Source organism: Cydia pomonella, chromosome 6 (assembly GCF_033807575.1).
Source record: "Cydia pomonella isolate Wapato2018A chromosome 6, ilCydPomo1, whole genome shotgun sequence".
NCBI classification, from domain to species: domain Eukaryota; kingdom Metazoa; phylum Arthropoda; class Insecta; order Lepidoptera; family Tortricidae; genus Cydia; species Cydia pomonella.
The window spans coordinates 10,043,658-10,059,402 of NC_084708.1; the positions used below are offsets into that span (position 1 = coordinate 10,043,658).

A 15,745-nucleotide genomic window follows, 5' to 3' on the forward strand; every position below is an offset into this window, starting at 1 on the left:
TCCAAAATTAGTAAATATTCTGTTTAAAAATACGACGGCAAATAAACGCATTGTATTTATAGTTATGTACCGACAAACATGGTACGGACTGCGCCAAGGAGGTTCGACTGACGTTTTTAGGTACCTACAGAAAGTATGTTCATTACCGTCGTGTAAGGCAATCCAACGTACTTACATATGTACATATATAGTCGCATCCTTATCGAAACGCACCAAAATTATGGTATGCTCCAAAATTTGACTTGGCACCGACTTTGAACATATCAGTTGGTAACGCATACAGGTACTAGGTAGGTACTTTAAAAAAGATAATATAAGCCGGTTTTCCTTTTTCAAAAAAGTTTTTTTTTTTTAATTATATTATAATGAACAGTAAATGGTACAGTTGTTTCTGTAAAGCTCTGTATATTTGGTACTTTAATAGGTGCAAAGCTTTAAAAGGGTGATATCCCAGGTATTTCTATACGTTTTTCGACTATACATATAAGTATAGGTTCACACACACAAAATTCAAAATTTATATAGCAAGTTGATCCTTCGCGCTCACATTTTACAAATTTGCCTATACTGACAAAACTGGCTTGCCAGAGTAGGTAGGTATTGATCTCAGACGAAACATGGCATGGATTAAATTAAAAACTTATTTATTTTAGCAAAATAAAACAGAATTGATAGTTATGTGTCTACCCCAATAAGTGTTAATTTGTGAACAAAATATTTTATTTCGGATAGTGAAATTTGTATTGATCCCATGAAACATTTTCAGCATCTTTTCAGGCACGCCAACAAAATGGAGATATTCAATAATAAGTAACCTCATAAATAAGCTGGCCGGGACTTCGTGGGGTGCTCGAACTGATGTTCTGCGGTCATTTTCTATGGCCCTTATATATTCTCCGGCGGAATACTGTGCGTCAGTGTGGTATAAAAGCGCTCATACCAGCAAAGTAGATGTTCAGCTGAATCGAGTCATGCGAACGATATCTGGCAGCTTGCTACCTACCCCGACCAGATGGCTCTCCGTGCTATCGCACATTGCTCCTCCGGACCTCAGAACTGCACGAGAATGGGATAAATCATCCACACAGGCACTACCGATAAGAGAAACGCTGGACCACCTTCCTCGAGCGCGCCTTCCATCCTGCAAACCTATTTGGTCTGACTACCAGCTACAGGGCCAAGAGCCATTTAATGTTTCCGCAGAGTGGAGTAAGCAGTGGAAGATTTGGGTCACTATAAACCGTATCCGAACGGGAGTGGGGCGCTGCAATCATAACCTCCACAGATGGGGAATTTCGCCGACAGCAGCCTGTGACTGTGGGGAGCTTATCCAAACAATCCCTCACATCGTAGAGAAATGTCCCAAGAGGCGGTTTGCCGGAGGCATGCAAGACCTGTTAGCCCGCACAGCAGATGCAAGGGATTGGCTGCTCAATTTAGATGTAAAATTATAATTATATGTATATTTTCTTTTTTGTGTAAATAACATTGTAAATCTTTATTCAGGAAAAGCCATACGATATAATAATAATAAATAAATAAAGAGAAAAATAATAATAATAGTCGGAGAGTCACTCAGGCATATCATTTCCGGTTGTTCTCATCTTGCTAACGGCGAGTACTTGCACAGACGTAATCTCGTAGCCAGGATTATTCACCAGCAACTTGCTCTTCTATACGGCCTTGTGGACCGCGAAGTGCCGTACTACAAGTATTCACCTATGCCAGTTCTTGAAAGTGGTCGTGCCACGCTCTATTGGGATCGATCTATCATCACTGACAGGACTATTGTAGCCAATAAGCCTGACATCGTGATAATAGATCGATCGCAACGCCGGGCCGTGCTCGTCGACATCAGCATCCCCCATGATGAGAATCTCGTGAAAGCCGAGAAGGACAAGTCCAGTAAGTACCTAGACTTGGCTCATGAGATAACCGCCATGTGGGATGTTAATTCGACGATCATTGTCCCGATAGTCATTTCAGCGAATGGTCTCATAGCGAAGAGTCTCGACCAACACCTTGAGAGACTCTCGCTAGGTGGTTGGATCAAGGTTCAGATGCAGAAGGCGGTGATCTTGGACACTGCGCGTATGGTCCGGCGGTCCTCTCTCTGCAACCCTGACCACCGGCAGCTTGGGCCCTGCCCCGCTGCTGGCGGCACCTTAGGCTATGTTTTTTATAATGTGTTTATATGTATTTTGTATTGTTTTGTAAGTGTTTTTATATTTTACTTTTATATTCATATTATAAATAACCTAATCTAAGATTTTAAATTAATAAAGGGAATAATAATAAGTGCAGGTTTTTGAACGCATCATAAATAGAGGGGGGTTAATGGGTTTATTTGTATGTGTAAATAAAATGATTAAAAGTGTCTTAAGTTGGAACGGAGAACTTTTTCTGTGCCCCGAAAAAATACTGAAATGCTTAAATAAGGTCAATAGGGGACATCCAAAATTCATTGCAGGGAAGACCACCGTCATACGGTAAGGACACTCGTTTTGTATACGTTCGTCGGTGCGTCGCTCAGATACAGTCAGAGGGCCTACCGCGAACCACATTCGTCGTGTTGCCTCCCTGTCACACTTAAGTACGAATTTACAAGTGCGACAGAGAGGCAACACGTCGAATGTGGTTCGCGGTAGGCCCTCAGAAAGAAAGAGCTAACTCTGCCGACCGTAATAAGTGGAGTAACTAAGTGTACAAATGCACGAGTTAAAATCGACGAAAGATTTTGCAGATGGTCTTCCCAGATGGTATTCTCCATATTGACCTTAGTTTTAAAAACATGCTTGTTTATTGCTGATTGATAAATTATGAAAGAAAAGCAAATTTATTGGAGTACTAATTATCACTGTTACTATGAAATTCTAGATATTTTTCTAAATATTCTTAAATTTTAAATATTTTGACCAAAAATGTCACCCGGAAATTGCAGAAAAAATGATGAAATGCCAACAGCTCTCATAATCATACCTACATAAACAATGAACAAATAGCGACATATAACAATCAATAAAATACAACACATAAGTACTGTACCTATGCCATTTATGTTTATATGATGTTTATCATCTCAATTGAAATATACAGGCCAATTGGATCGTGCACTGACATCAAACCTATATTACAAAGATATTGGAACCATATCAGTTAGCTGTCATTCGATTTTAAGCTAGTTATTAATTTTTCACCGCAACAACTGGTAAAGGCCCTCTTGAGTGTTCAAAAACGAATTAGAAAGTTGCATTTTATCCACATGTGGGGCAAAGTAATCAGATGTAAATTTTGAGTTGTTTTCTTATGTTTCTTATGATAGCTGGTAGAATTGACTTTTACATGTTTTTTTATTTTTTTTATTTTTTTATTTTTTTTTCATAGTTAGTATTTTCCTCGCGTTGGTGTGGTGAACAATTTTGTGTTTTACTCGGAGGCAGTTTGTTTAACCCTCGTACCTTAAAACCCTCGCAATGCTCAAGGTTAAAGGTACCTTTTGACAGATTTTTGCTCATATCTTGAATATTTTTACAAATAGAATTATAATTACTTCGGACAAAAGATTTACCATAAAATTCCCTACAAATTGGGTTATGTTTATTTTTACTCTACGATCAATACTTTAGGAGCTACAGGGTGTTTAAGTTAACAAAAAGACAAAAAATAGACAATTTAAGAAAACGTCGTTTTTTCGTAATTGTTCATTATAACAATTTTTTTTTTGTGTACAATAAGCAAGCTTAGTCAATTGCGGACCAAATATAAAAAAAACCAGCTGAGAGCATGTCGGGCCATGCTTAGTGTAGGGTTCCATAGTTACCCCTCCGTCAACATAGACTTTTTGCAAAAACTTACAAACGGCTAAACCGATCAGTTTCGTTATAGTTTTCCTTGAAAGTCTTTACTAAGCTTTACTTTCAAGATTTTTTTCATATTTTTTGGACCCACGATTCAGAAGTTAGGGGTAGTAGAGGGGGAAACATATTATTTTTTCTTTCAGAGCGATTATTTCCGAAAATATTACGTTTATCAAAAAATGTTTTTAAAAGACCCGCATTCGTTTTGAAAGACCTATCCAACGACACCCCACACTATAGGGTTGAACCCATAAAAAAAATCATCGCCACTTTTGGTGCACCACCCTAAAAATGTTTTTCTTCTAGTTTTTATTTTGCGACTTTGTTCTTTATTTTTTCATTTATTTTTTAAAGGCACATATACATCAGTTTTAAAGTTCTCGCCAAACTGCTTATGCGGTTTGTTGGCGAGACAGCGCTCATTTTGTACATTTTTATGCACCTAAAAAGGTCGATTAGGTGCGGTAGTTCTTAACCCCTTACCGTTACCGCATATATGCAACCATATATGGGTGACATAATATTCGGTTCGGTTAACTGATTTATATATTTGTGCAAAATTTCAGCTCTGAGAAAAGTCGCGGACAGACAGACGGACATGGCGAAAGTATAAGAGTTCTTAGTTGGTGAGAGTCAGAATGGCGGGTGTACCTAAATAAAATTAAATGAAAACCATACCATATTTTTGTACCTAATTTGTACTATGTAGTACCTCCTTTAAAAAAAATTGTACCTCACGGTACTTAAAGTTATCACCAAAAAACAGGTCACCCGCCATCCTGACAGTCAGAATGGCGGGTGTACTTTATTACGCTATGTTCCCGTGGTTATTGATAAATTCTATAAAAGCCTAATTTTTGTACCTTTTTTGTACCTTCATATTCAATTATAATACGAGTCGTTTTATTTTTGGTTTCCAAGTTTTACTCATTTTATATTTTGCTTGCTATTACAATTTTGCAGGCGTTATAATTTTTCAAATTATCGATTTCATTTTTAAGAAAAAACGCTAAGGTACAATTATTTTTATTACGCCAGGATTTAGTACCTTTAATGTTTAATCTGTTAAGTTCAAATAACTCAGTAAATCATGTCTTAAAAAAGGCTAGGCGCCAATTCAAAGAAATCTTCCTAAGAAAAATCATTTTTAAGACATGATTTTCTGAGCTATTAGAACTTAACAGATTAAACATTAAAGGTACTAAATCCTGGCGTAATAAAAATAATTGTACCTTAGCGTTAAAAAAGGCTAGGCGCCAATTCAAAGAAATCTTCCTAAGAAAAATCATTTTTAAGACATGATTTTCTGAGTTATTTGAACTTAACAGATTAAACATTAAAGGTACTAAATCCTGGCGTAATAAAAATAATTGTACCTTAGCGTTTTTTCTTAAAAATTAAATGGATAACTTGAAAAATTGCAATAGCAAGCAAAATATAAAATGAGTAAAACTTGGAAAGCACAAATAAAATGACTCATATTATAATTGAATATGAAGGTACAAAAAAGGTACAAAAATTTGGCTTTTATAGAATTTATAAATAACCACGGGAACATAGCGTAATAAAGTACACCCGCCATTCTAACTGTCAGGATGGCGGGTGACCTGTTTTTTGATGATAACTTTACGTACCGTGAGGTACAATTTTTTTTAAACGGGGTACTAAATAGTACAAATTAGGTACAAAAATATGGTATGCTTTTCATTTGATTTTATTTAGGTACACCCGCCATTCTGACTCTCACCTTAGTTGACTACGGAAACCTAGAAATGCCGACAAAATCGTAAAATAAAAACCAGAAGAAAAACATTTTTAGGGTGGCTCCCCATACACCAAAAGTGGTAGGTCTTTCAAAACGAAAGCGGGTCTTCTATAAGTCCAGACCTCGGACAGAGTGTGCCATTTTTACGTCATTAATGTCAAGTGTAGATGTTAATATAGATATGCCTCAAGATGAAATATTAAAAAGAATTCATGAATAATAATTAAACAAAAATGACAGTGCATTATGTACAAAACGAGTAAGTATTATTTATTTATTCAAATTTTTCTTTGTTATTGGTTATTGTAATAAAGAACTATAATTTTTTCTAGATTTTCAATTTTCAACGCACTTCTTCTTGAGTTTAATATCCACTTATAGATGGAAAAAGACCTTTCTACTTCCACTGAAGTGAGCGGAGTGAAGTTGTACATTAAAATACCGTCCACATCTGTTCCTTCCGAAATTTTTTCAGCATAGTCCCTAAACAGATCTAAGTCTGGGTTTCTAGCTATGACGTCTTCTAATTTCTGACTGACAGAAGCAGACGAAGACCAGCTTATAACAGCTCTCACTTGGTCCAACGTTAAAAATGTATCTACGACGGATATTTTAGATTCCTGTAATTTTTTTAAGGCATATTCAATTATATGGAAATTCTCAACAATATATTTTAGATTATTTCGTAAATTTTCAGTTTGTATAATTCTTTTCGCCACTCTTATCGACATTGCGTCTGACGATCTCAATGCCCATAGGACTACTTTTATTTCGTCAAAATATTTTTCGTAATATGCTGCTGCCGCTAGCCAAGTTCCCCATCTCGTAATCACTGGTTTTGGAGGCAGGGGCATATTAGGATATTTATCCTTTAATATGCGGATTCTATTAGGAGCCTTTAAAAATACTTTTTTAACGTTTGAAATGAGCAAATCCACATCTGGATACAGGGAACGTATTTTTTCGGCTACGCGGTTTAGCCCATGTGCCAAACATGTAACGTGTTTCAAATTAGGCAGATAAGTTTTCAAAATTCGGCCAGCCAGCAACATGTATGCAACACCATCAGTACTTAGCACCAGAACATTTCCAATTTTGTAGTCATAAGATTCGCCCCACATACTTTTCAGAGTGTCCATCACGAATACAGATATTGTTTGACCATTAACTTTTGATAATATTTTGCAGGCTATTAAATATGGTCTGTTAAATGAATTCAATGGCTTCACTAAAAAATGCACTATATATCTCCCTAAAGAGTCGGTTGATTCATCAAGAGAAATCCATATTTTTTCATTCGAAAGATTATCGTGTATTGAACTGATTTGCTTCTGATACAATTTATCCAAATAAACTTTCCTCAGCCATGATTCACTCGGGAGTGTAGGTTGGTTTGCACACTGGCAGCATAAATACTTAGAAAAAAACTGTTTGAAAGCCGGGTTCTTCATTTGTGACCATGGTATGTTACACAAAATGAGGAATCGAATTAAATTGAGATTGAAATCCTCATCAAACTTTCGATAATTGCCATTGTGCATTGGTCCCTTGATGTGTCTTTGCACATTACTTTTTTTAGTTGTCACTTTGGTTTTACATTTTGCACAAAAAATACTTTTATTACCGTCATATGTCATGATTGTCATGTCAGGTTCATTTTCAATCCACTTAAGAACTGTTTTTGCTTTATATTTCGGCATACTCAAATTCGGAATAATCTCTCTTCTTAATTATTTATTTTTTATTAGCAAACTCAAATTGCTCACAAATTAAAATAACACAACAGAACATTAGAATGACATTAATGACTTTGTCATGATATTTCAATGTTAAATATGGCATCGTTAAATAGAGTTATTGTCTATCTAAAGAGGTATGATATCATATCAGTTATATTACTTTCATATGGATATATGTAATAATATGCTTATCATTTAAAGAGGCTTGCTATACAATTAATTTGTTTTGCTAGTTATGTAAAGATCTAAATAGAATAATTTAATTCGTTATTCAATTACATCACATCTGCCATTGAATGACTACGTAGGTATGTCCATATTATGCAAACTCTTAAAACAGCTCACCCTGTCCGAGGTCTGTGACTATAACCATTTTTTGATAAACGTAATATTTTCGGAAATAATCGCTCTGAAAGAAAAAAAGAATATGTTTCCCACTCTATTTCCCTTAACTTCTGAACCGTGGGTCCAAAAAATATGAAAAAAATTGTGAAAGTAAAGCTTAGTAAAGACTTTACTTTCAGGGGTAACTATAACGAACCTGATCGGTTTAGCCATTGTTTAGTTTTTGCAAAAAGTCTACGTTGACGGACGGGTTACTACGGAACCCTACACTGAGCATGGCCCGACATGTTCTTGGCAGGTTTTTTTTATTAATTGGTCAACAGGTGACTAAGCTTGCTTATTCTAAACAAAAAAATTGAGTTATGATGAACAATTCGAAAACACGAGGTTTTCTTAAATTGTGTATTTTTTCTCTTTGTTAAGTTAAACACTCCTAGAGCTTCTAAAGTATTGATCGTAGAGTAAAAATAAACATAACTAAATTTATTGGAAATTTTATGGTAAAACTTTTTTCCGAAGTAATTATAATGCTATTCGTTAAAATATTCGAGATTTGAGCAAAAATCTGAAAAAAGGTACCTACCTTCAACTCCCTCTTACACCCTCAGCACAGCCCCCACCCTCGAGGACTTAGTATTTTTATCTGGAGACCACAAGGTATAAGCATACTAATTTTCAAAACTACACGAATTATTTCCCCTGATTGTCCATGTCACTGAAGTTAATTTTCTTATATTTATAAATCAACACCATATACAAGTCTGCAAAAGATCTGAACTACCAGATATTGGTAGGTAATTGAAAAGAGTATGTACATAACCTACTCTAGTGAACAATGTAAGTACATACCATACGCTAATAAATAATTAGGAGTAGCACACGCCAATCAACTAACAAATCTGCCATAAATATAATCTACGGTTGGCTGAGAACTGGGCATAATTGTAACCCTACCCTAGATTTTTAGTATGCCCTCTGCATTCACAATTTTATTATTTGCTCTGTGACGTTGCTATCCACTCTACAGCCCATCATTTTGTCATCGTCAGAATACGAGCCAAGGTCACTGCCACAAGGTTTGGCCGAAAAAATTGACCTATTTTTTCATCGAAATAATTTTAAACCAGAAAGAATTTTTCTGTGGCGCCCTAAAACAAGCAGAGAATATATTTCGACATTCGTCAATCGTACGCCATGTGCAGGTGACCGGTGCGAAAATGGCCGGTGTACTGGTTCCAGCTGAATGATCGGTTCGTTTCAGCTACCATGGCTGAGTCGAGTGATCCGATTGTTGTGTTGTCTGCGAATTAATAGCGCAGAAAATCAAGTTTTGTTTACCTGTGACCCTTCCATGCTACTCCCATCGCCTCATCGGAATAGAGAAACCATGTGTCAATGTTCTAGATTAGATAGATAGATGAATGCATAACGCGTCCCATTATGTTTTGAAGTGATATGAAGTGATTCGTTACGTTACAGACTAAATATTTACTTTTCAAGTGTTGGGGAAAAGGATATTACCGTGACGCAGGCGAGCTCCAACTGGAAAGGCTGGGAGTGGAAGCGGTGAAGTCTTCGGCGCGATTAGTGCTGCCCCGGCCACCGTTGCCTCCCCCGTGTTCTTTGTAGTCGCGGAAGCAGCGCTTGCAGCGCGTCGGCCACCGTACCTGCGGGTGGAACCCCAGGGGGCACAGCGGGTCCCCTTTTTGCACATACAAATGATGCATCTTCACAACACTACACTTCACACAAATGCACTAAAATGTCAACGATTTCACCTAAATGCAGCAATTACATCAACACATCAATCACATCGTTCTTCCGTCTCGCGTCATCATAGCTCTTTAAACGAGTCAATCACTGTAAATCCTCCGCGCATTCGACTATCAACCAGCGGTACACGGTTAGGGATTACTATAAGTTTATGGAATGAGCTTTACGATTCTATGCTATAAATAATATTTTATTTAACTAGTAACGTGCTCCGGGAGTTCGTACGTCTGCACCCAACAGTAGCAATAAAAATATCCCGCTGCTTAGCACTGAACCGGGCGACCTAAATCGGCAGCTCCTCGCCACTATTTCTCAGACTCTAGGCGCGTAAACACACAAACAGTACTAGACACCGTAGAAAGTATTTTTATGTCTGGAAAGCTCGCGGTTAATTTACGAGTGCAGCGCCGTAGTATATTGGAGAGCGGGTGTGCTGGAGTCGTGTCGTGTCGTTCGGCGTCGGGGAGGGCGGCGGGCGCAGGCGGCGGCGGGGCCGGCGAGCCGGGGACTGGCGCGCGCGCCGGGCAGCGAGCCAACTCGCTGTGCGCCTGCTGCGCCACTTAGCTCTGTTACACCACACCGCGGCCAGGCGCTCCGGTGCTCCCCGCTCGACACGACAACCAAAATAAAATCACTTGCGAATAAAACGCTCGTGTTTCCCGGCTCCTCGAGCTCCGGCAGCTGCTCGATGCACTGCGGTGCATTTACCGCACATCCGTCGTGCATGTGCTCGCCACATTTTTTCCAAAATAGACTTAAGTGCCAGTTGGGCATGAAACTGGCGCGCAATATTGGCACATCACCGTAATAACTTTATGAATGAATTGACGTCAAGATGAAACGTGCGAGTGCCGATTTTTTTCGATATTCTATTTCCAACAACGACCCACGCCATCATACCTCATAAACAAGAATAGTTTGCTTTTTATCTAGAAAGCTACTATACGGATTACGGATGTATCAAATCGTTTCCTGCAAATAAATTAACGAAAAAGAAAACCTTAACAAAAAAATTAGAATTTAATTCGTTAAACGAGTATTTTAGGTATCTAGATTTACAATTCGGTAATATACGGTTAACATAAGTAGATAAATTATACATGTACTTATAAGTTATTACTTTATATAAATTCGTTGCATGTCATTGTTTGAAAATTAATATACATTTCTATTATATCTTATTATAAAAATTGTAGTATTTACCTATGCACAGGCACATATTTTAAAAATACAGAACATGACCGACTACACTGCTAAACACTAAGGTATTTATGCCTTTGTATAAGTAGGTAAATTTGACTTTAATAATTTACATTTTAGGTAACACTAGCAGAGGATTAAGATCTCTAATTCTAACTTATTTTTTTATGAATCATTTTGTTCACTACCGAAGTGCCTTGAGATGAACGTTCTTCTGTCCGTACCTAGGAGTTTTTTTTTTGTTTTAAGGTTCCAGCATTGCGCGTGCTCCGACACGCACTTACCTTACGGTTTTTTGTTTTATAGTCCGTGTGACAAATTTCTAAAATTGATATTGCTACGCATCGCATCAGACCTTATTGTGGAAGCCTTTAATCAGCTACGTTCATAAAGAGAATTGAGTGAGTGTAATTGTACAAATTTTTTGGTATTTATTTTGTATCAGGTTTTGAACTTTAACAATATTTTTAATCGGCCTTTTTTTCAACGGAACATCTATTCGACGTTCGTACAAAGTCATATCTCCCAAACAATATTTTGAACCGTTTTTCATGCATGATTAATGATTATATTGATAAAAAAAATAACAACACACTTAACTGACCAAAACTGGACCCATATCTTACAAACGGTCAACAAACGCTAGAAAAATAATCATCGACTTAAAACAGAAAAAAAAAATCGAATACAAGAAAAAAAAATGCGTTTGTACGGGACACCCCGTGGAATTTTTAGCAGAAGTCTCCTTCGTTCAGTGGCTCGTCCTCTTTCTTGTCGCACACTAGCGTCTTGTAGATGACGTCCTCGAAGTGCAGCGCGTTGAGGCCTTTCGGCTCCGCGACCTTGATTTTAACGTCTCCGGGGTACAGGATTTCACCCTTGTTCTTCGTACTGCCCATCACTAGCGACTTCTGAAGCTTGTCGATGCATGGAATTTCTGAAAAGAAAGTATGTACAATGTTGAATAGGGCTTAGATATGTGTCACAGAAAATACTACTATTTTTACAATTTTTTTTATACGCTTTGACCACCTTTTACGTCGTCGTACCCCTACCCAAATCCTAGAAATCCTTACATTTTTAGATTCCTTCGCAGACACGTGCACTTACGCAGCGGCTTACGTGAGCGATAACTCGCGAATGCGACGCGGCGCGGCGGCCCAACGGCATTCGGAGATTGCCCCCGTAGGACACGTACATAGGTATCAAAGGATTTAATTCACCCGCGCCGCGTTCGCGAGTTATTCGCTCACGTAAGACACTGCCTTCCTCGTATGTATGCATAGGTAAGTATGTATGTCCCTTTTCTCCGTTACCATGATGATGTAGTGACCGTGAACCCAATTGGTATCTATTACTTACTCCATTACATTTCATCTGTCGTTGACGCAGCTACTTATTACGTTTGTGGCAAAGAGAATTTGAAATAGAGGTGTATTGTCAAAGAAAACTTTGTAGCCACATAAATTTACTTTTGACTTTGATCCTTATTCTTTCACTGATATGTGTTAATTATCAAAAAGTGGCGCCATCTTACCGGGTACAACCTAAAAGTTATGGCGCCATCGCTCAATACGATGCTGTAGTACCTTTGGCCTTTGATCTATTAGATGGCGCCACTTTCTGATATTTAACAAATTTAACACACATCAGTAAATGAATAAGGATCAAAGTCAAATGGCGCTCTAAAAGTTTTAAACATGTGTCGAAAGATGGCAGTCAATTTATGTAGCTACAAAGTTTTCTTTGTCAATACACCTATATTTCAAATTCACTTTGGTTTGTGGGTATGTATTTAGTTATACACATTCCTTCGGTTATTATATTTGTATAATACTACACATTCCTTTAAGATTGTGCAAGAAGAAGGCGATAAACCAGCAAATTTAGAATTAATGTATATTCTGTGTATGTTCCAACATAATTGTACCTGCGAGTAACTATAAGATCGGTTGGGTTGGATCGAGAAAGATGGGTTGACGACATAAGAGAGGTGGCAGGTTTAACTTGGTGCAGAGTAGCCACAGACAAGCTAGAATGGAGAAGACTGGAGGAGGCCTTTGCCAATTGGCAACCAGATGAGCAACAGTGTAATAAGAACGAAATTTACGAGTATTGAACGGCATCTGACAAAAAGGCTTATAATAAATAAAACTATAAGATCGAACGAAACGTTTTGTGACGCAAATCATAGTCAGTCGGCGCATTTTGTGACGCAAATCGTCATCAGTCGGCGCATTGCCTTGTTAGGCTGATACATCGTCTGTTTGCTAAATGAAGCAGCAGCAACACTGTTGCACACTTATCCAATCCTTATGTGAGCCAGCACATGATCAGAATGATCAGTATCATACCTCTGAGCTGATGATGACGAAGTTCTAGATGGGCATTCCTAACTCGGCCGACGCCATGCAATGAGCACACGTGGTCCGTGTCCTTCATGCTCCTATATTACAAGTGTAGCTGGTCAGCACCCACATACCTGAAGTGACGACCTTTTTGATGGGCGTCCCCAGCGAGGCCTCGATGACGCGCACGTCGCATACCATCTGAGAGAATTCTGTCGGCGTCAGCGAGCACACGTAGTCCGTGCCCTTCACGAGCACCTGGTCAGCACATTCATACCTGAGGTGACGACCTTCTTGATGGGCGTCCCCAGCGAGGCCTCGATGACGCGCACATCACGCACCAGCTGGGAGAATTCCGTCGGCGTCAGCGAGCACACGTGGTCCGTGCCTTTCATGCTCTTGTCTAATGTTATGTGCTTCTCCAGCACCTGCAATTTTACGATACATAACGATATGAATAATACGTTCGTACGTTACGGTCCTACTTACAACTATATAGGTGTAGCTTTTTAATACTAACCTTAGCTCCCAGCGCAACGGCTCCTAAAGCTACGGCCGTGCCTAACTCCTGGCCGGAGTATCCGACTGGAATGTCGAATGTGTTCTTGTAGTCCTGCAGCACGGTCAGATTACAGTCCTCAAAAGGCACAGGGTACGCTGAGATACAGTGAAGCAAGCAGAACTGTTTGTGTTGCGCGGATATGATGTCATAGATAGTCTTAACTGCAGTCTTGTCCACCATCCCGGTCGAGATGATCAGAGGGATCTTTTTAGATGCTGCGTATTTGAGGAACAGCAAGTTGTTTGAATCGCCGGACCCGATTTTGATGAAGGGTACCTTCATGTTGACTAGGAAATCGAAGGACACCTGTAAGTAAATCAATTACAGTTCGTTAACATCTACTTCAAGAAAAGCTTTATAGAAATCACATTGCATCTATATGATTGCGTTTGATGAAAATATGAAGGTTGCTTACCATGTCCATGGCGGAAGCAGTGCATAAGATGCCGACCTCCTGCGCATACTTGAACAGCTCTCTATACTGGGTTTCCGAGAATTCTAAGTGCTTCTTGTGGTCTCCATAGGTTTTGCCCCATGAGTTGGCATTATCGTACGGCCGCTCCAGATATTTCTTTGTGAATTTTTCTTTAAGGCATGTTTTTTGGAATTTGACACAACTCGCGCCTGCTTCCTGAAAAAGTCAAGGAAAGATTCGTTTCGTAATTCGTGGCGTCAATTCAATGTAGGTAGGTGTACCGTTTATTTATCTATTGAGTTTGCAATTGATACACTTACTTCGGCAGATAATTCATTTGATTGTTACTGGTTTCATCTAGTATTGGATATTAATATTTACGTCAAGGACCGTAGACGCTTGACAACAAACGATACAGATATGTGCCTACAGTATATCAAGGTTCTCACTCCGTCTATAAATAAATAGATTTGTACTTGTTTTATCTTTGAAGTTGACTGTACAATTTATCGGTATGAACCGAGGTTAAGTCTAGAACTTAGCATACCTAATAGGGAATAGCATATATACCTACTTACCGATAAATAATATGAATGTAAGTAATAAAAGTACCCCTAAATAATTAGTCATTATAATTAAGTATAATATAAGTAGGAAGCACGGTCTCTCGCGTGGACAGTAAATAAACAGACTAATGCTAACACGGGCCCAATTATTAGGTAGTTATATATTTTATGCTGGAGATTGGCGATTATCCATTAGTATGTAGGCAGATATCTACCTAATTATTCATACAAACTCTTACAAATACAAAGGAATATCAAAGTGCTATAAATAACGTAAACAAAGACTCGCCAACAGTGTACCTACCTACATACAATGATTTTTTAATGTTTCATTCAACCTAGTTGCCCCTGCGACGCAAATGATCTGTTAATCTAATTTTGCCTTTAAATACCCACCTGCCTATCCAATATTTAACATCAATTTATTATGGCGACCGATGGAGCCCACAGCTATTTACGAAAACAAAGTAATATTGGCGGCAGTAGGTATGTAAACAAGTCGTCACAAAGGAAAGTGAAAGTACCTACACGCCTACTGGCCTTCTACTTTTTAAATAGTTTGACAACTAATAGACCAGGTTACATATACATCACAAAGATACTTCACTATTTATTACCTATTTAAGGCCTATCTAATTCATAAAACGCTTTGGAGTAAAACTATGACAACTGTGGAAATCTGTCTCAGGAAAATTTTACATTTGTTTGTAAACAGTTCCGCTTTGTTTCTATAACTAGTAAATCTATTGTGTGGCGGAGAACTCGTCATTTACACCACTGGAATAAGGAAATAGACAACTTACCTTTGCGGCTTTTATCAACTCTTTCGCTATTTCAATGTCACCTTGGTGGTTTTGTCCGACTTCTGCTATAATGAAACACGGGTTAGCGCCGCCAATTTTGACGTCCGGACTTATCGTAACTTCGACCGAATTCGACATGGTCCAGCATACACTTTAAGTAAAACACTAGGAGAACACTCGAGCGGATTGTGGCTAGAGCAACACTAGATTCATATGTCAAGGTTTATCGACCTCCAGCAAAGTAAATAAGGTCAATTTAATATAAAAGCGAGTAGCTTGGTGCGCGCACGCATCACTAGTGGCGGCGCGCGGCGCGGCGCAGCCGGGGAGGCGCGGCGTACCCGCTCACAAGATAAATGATAAAAACCTGTA

General features: G+C 38.4%; 2 protein-coding genes across 4 annotated transcripts in view; both read right to left on the bottom strand.

Annotated features, from left to right (window-relative positions):
- LOC133518909 (restin homolog) overlaps positions 1 to 10,334 on the bottom strand; it is a 49,347-nt gene extending 39,013 nt beyond the window's left edge. For all 3 annotated transcript variants that reach the window (XM_061852690.1, XM_061852689.1, XM_061852688.1), the window contains exon 1: positions 9,228 to 10,334. In XM_061852690.1, coding sequence (XP_061708674.1) covers positions 9,228 to 9,433 — 206 coding nt within the window. In that variant the 5' untranslated portion in view covers positions 9,434 to 10,334. The remainder of the gene's footprint in view (positions 1 to 9,227) is intronic.
- A 146-nt stretch (positions 10,335 to 10,480) lies between these two features.
- On the bottom strand, positions 10,481 to 15,680 carry LOC133518915 (sialic acid synthase). Its single transcript, XM_061852698.1, has 5 exons — positions 15,374 to 15,680; positions 14,005 to 14,220; positions 13,548 to 13,895; positions 13,305 to 13,455; positions 10,481 to 11,616 (listed from the first exon to the last, which is right to left on the bottom strand). Exons 1-5 carry the CDS (start codon positions 15,509 to 15,511, stop codon positions 11,411 to 11,413), a joined length of 1,059 nt encoding a protein of 352 aa, XP_061708682.1. The 5' UTR covers positions 15,512 to 15,680; the 3' UTR covers positions 10,481 to 11,410.
- Positions 15,681 to 15,745: the final 65 nt, after the last annotated feature.

What these genes read in the sequence shown, in the direction of transcription:
- LOC133518915 (XM_061852698.1), bottom strand. Translation starts at nt 15,511, where the DNA reads ATGTCGAATTCGGTCGAAGTTACGATAAGTCCGGACGTCAAAATTGGC. An exon ending in AGTTGATAAAAGCCGCAAAG is followed by an intron (nt 14,221 to 15,373) that starts GTAAGTTGTCTA and finishes TGACTTTTTCAG; the next exon opens with GAAGCAGGCGCGAGTTGTGT. An exon ending in CTGCTTCCGCCATGGACATG is followed by an intron (nt 13,896 to 14,004) that starts GTAAGCAACCTT and finishes ATTTACTTACAG; the next exon opens with GTGTCCTTCGATTTCCTAGT.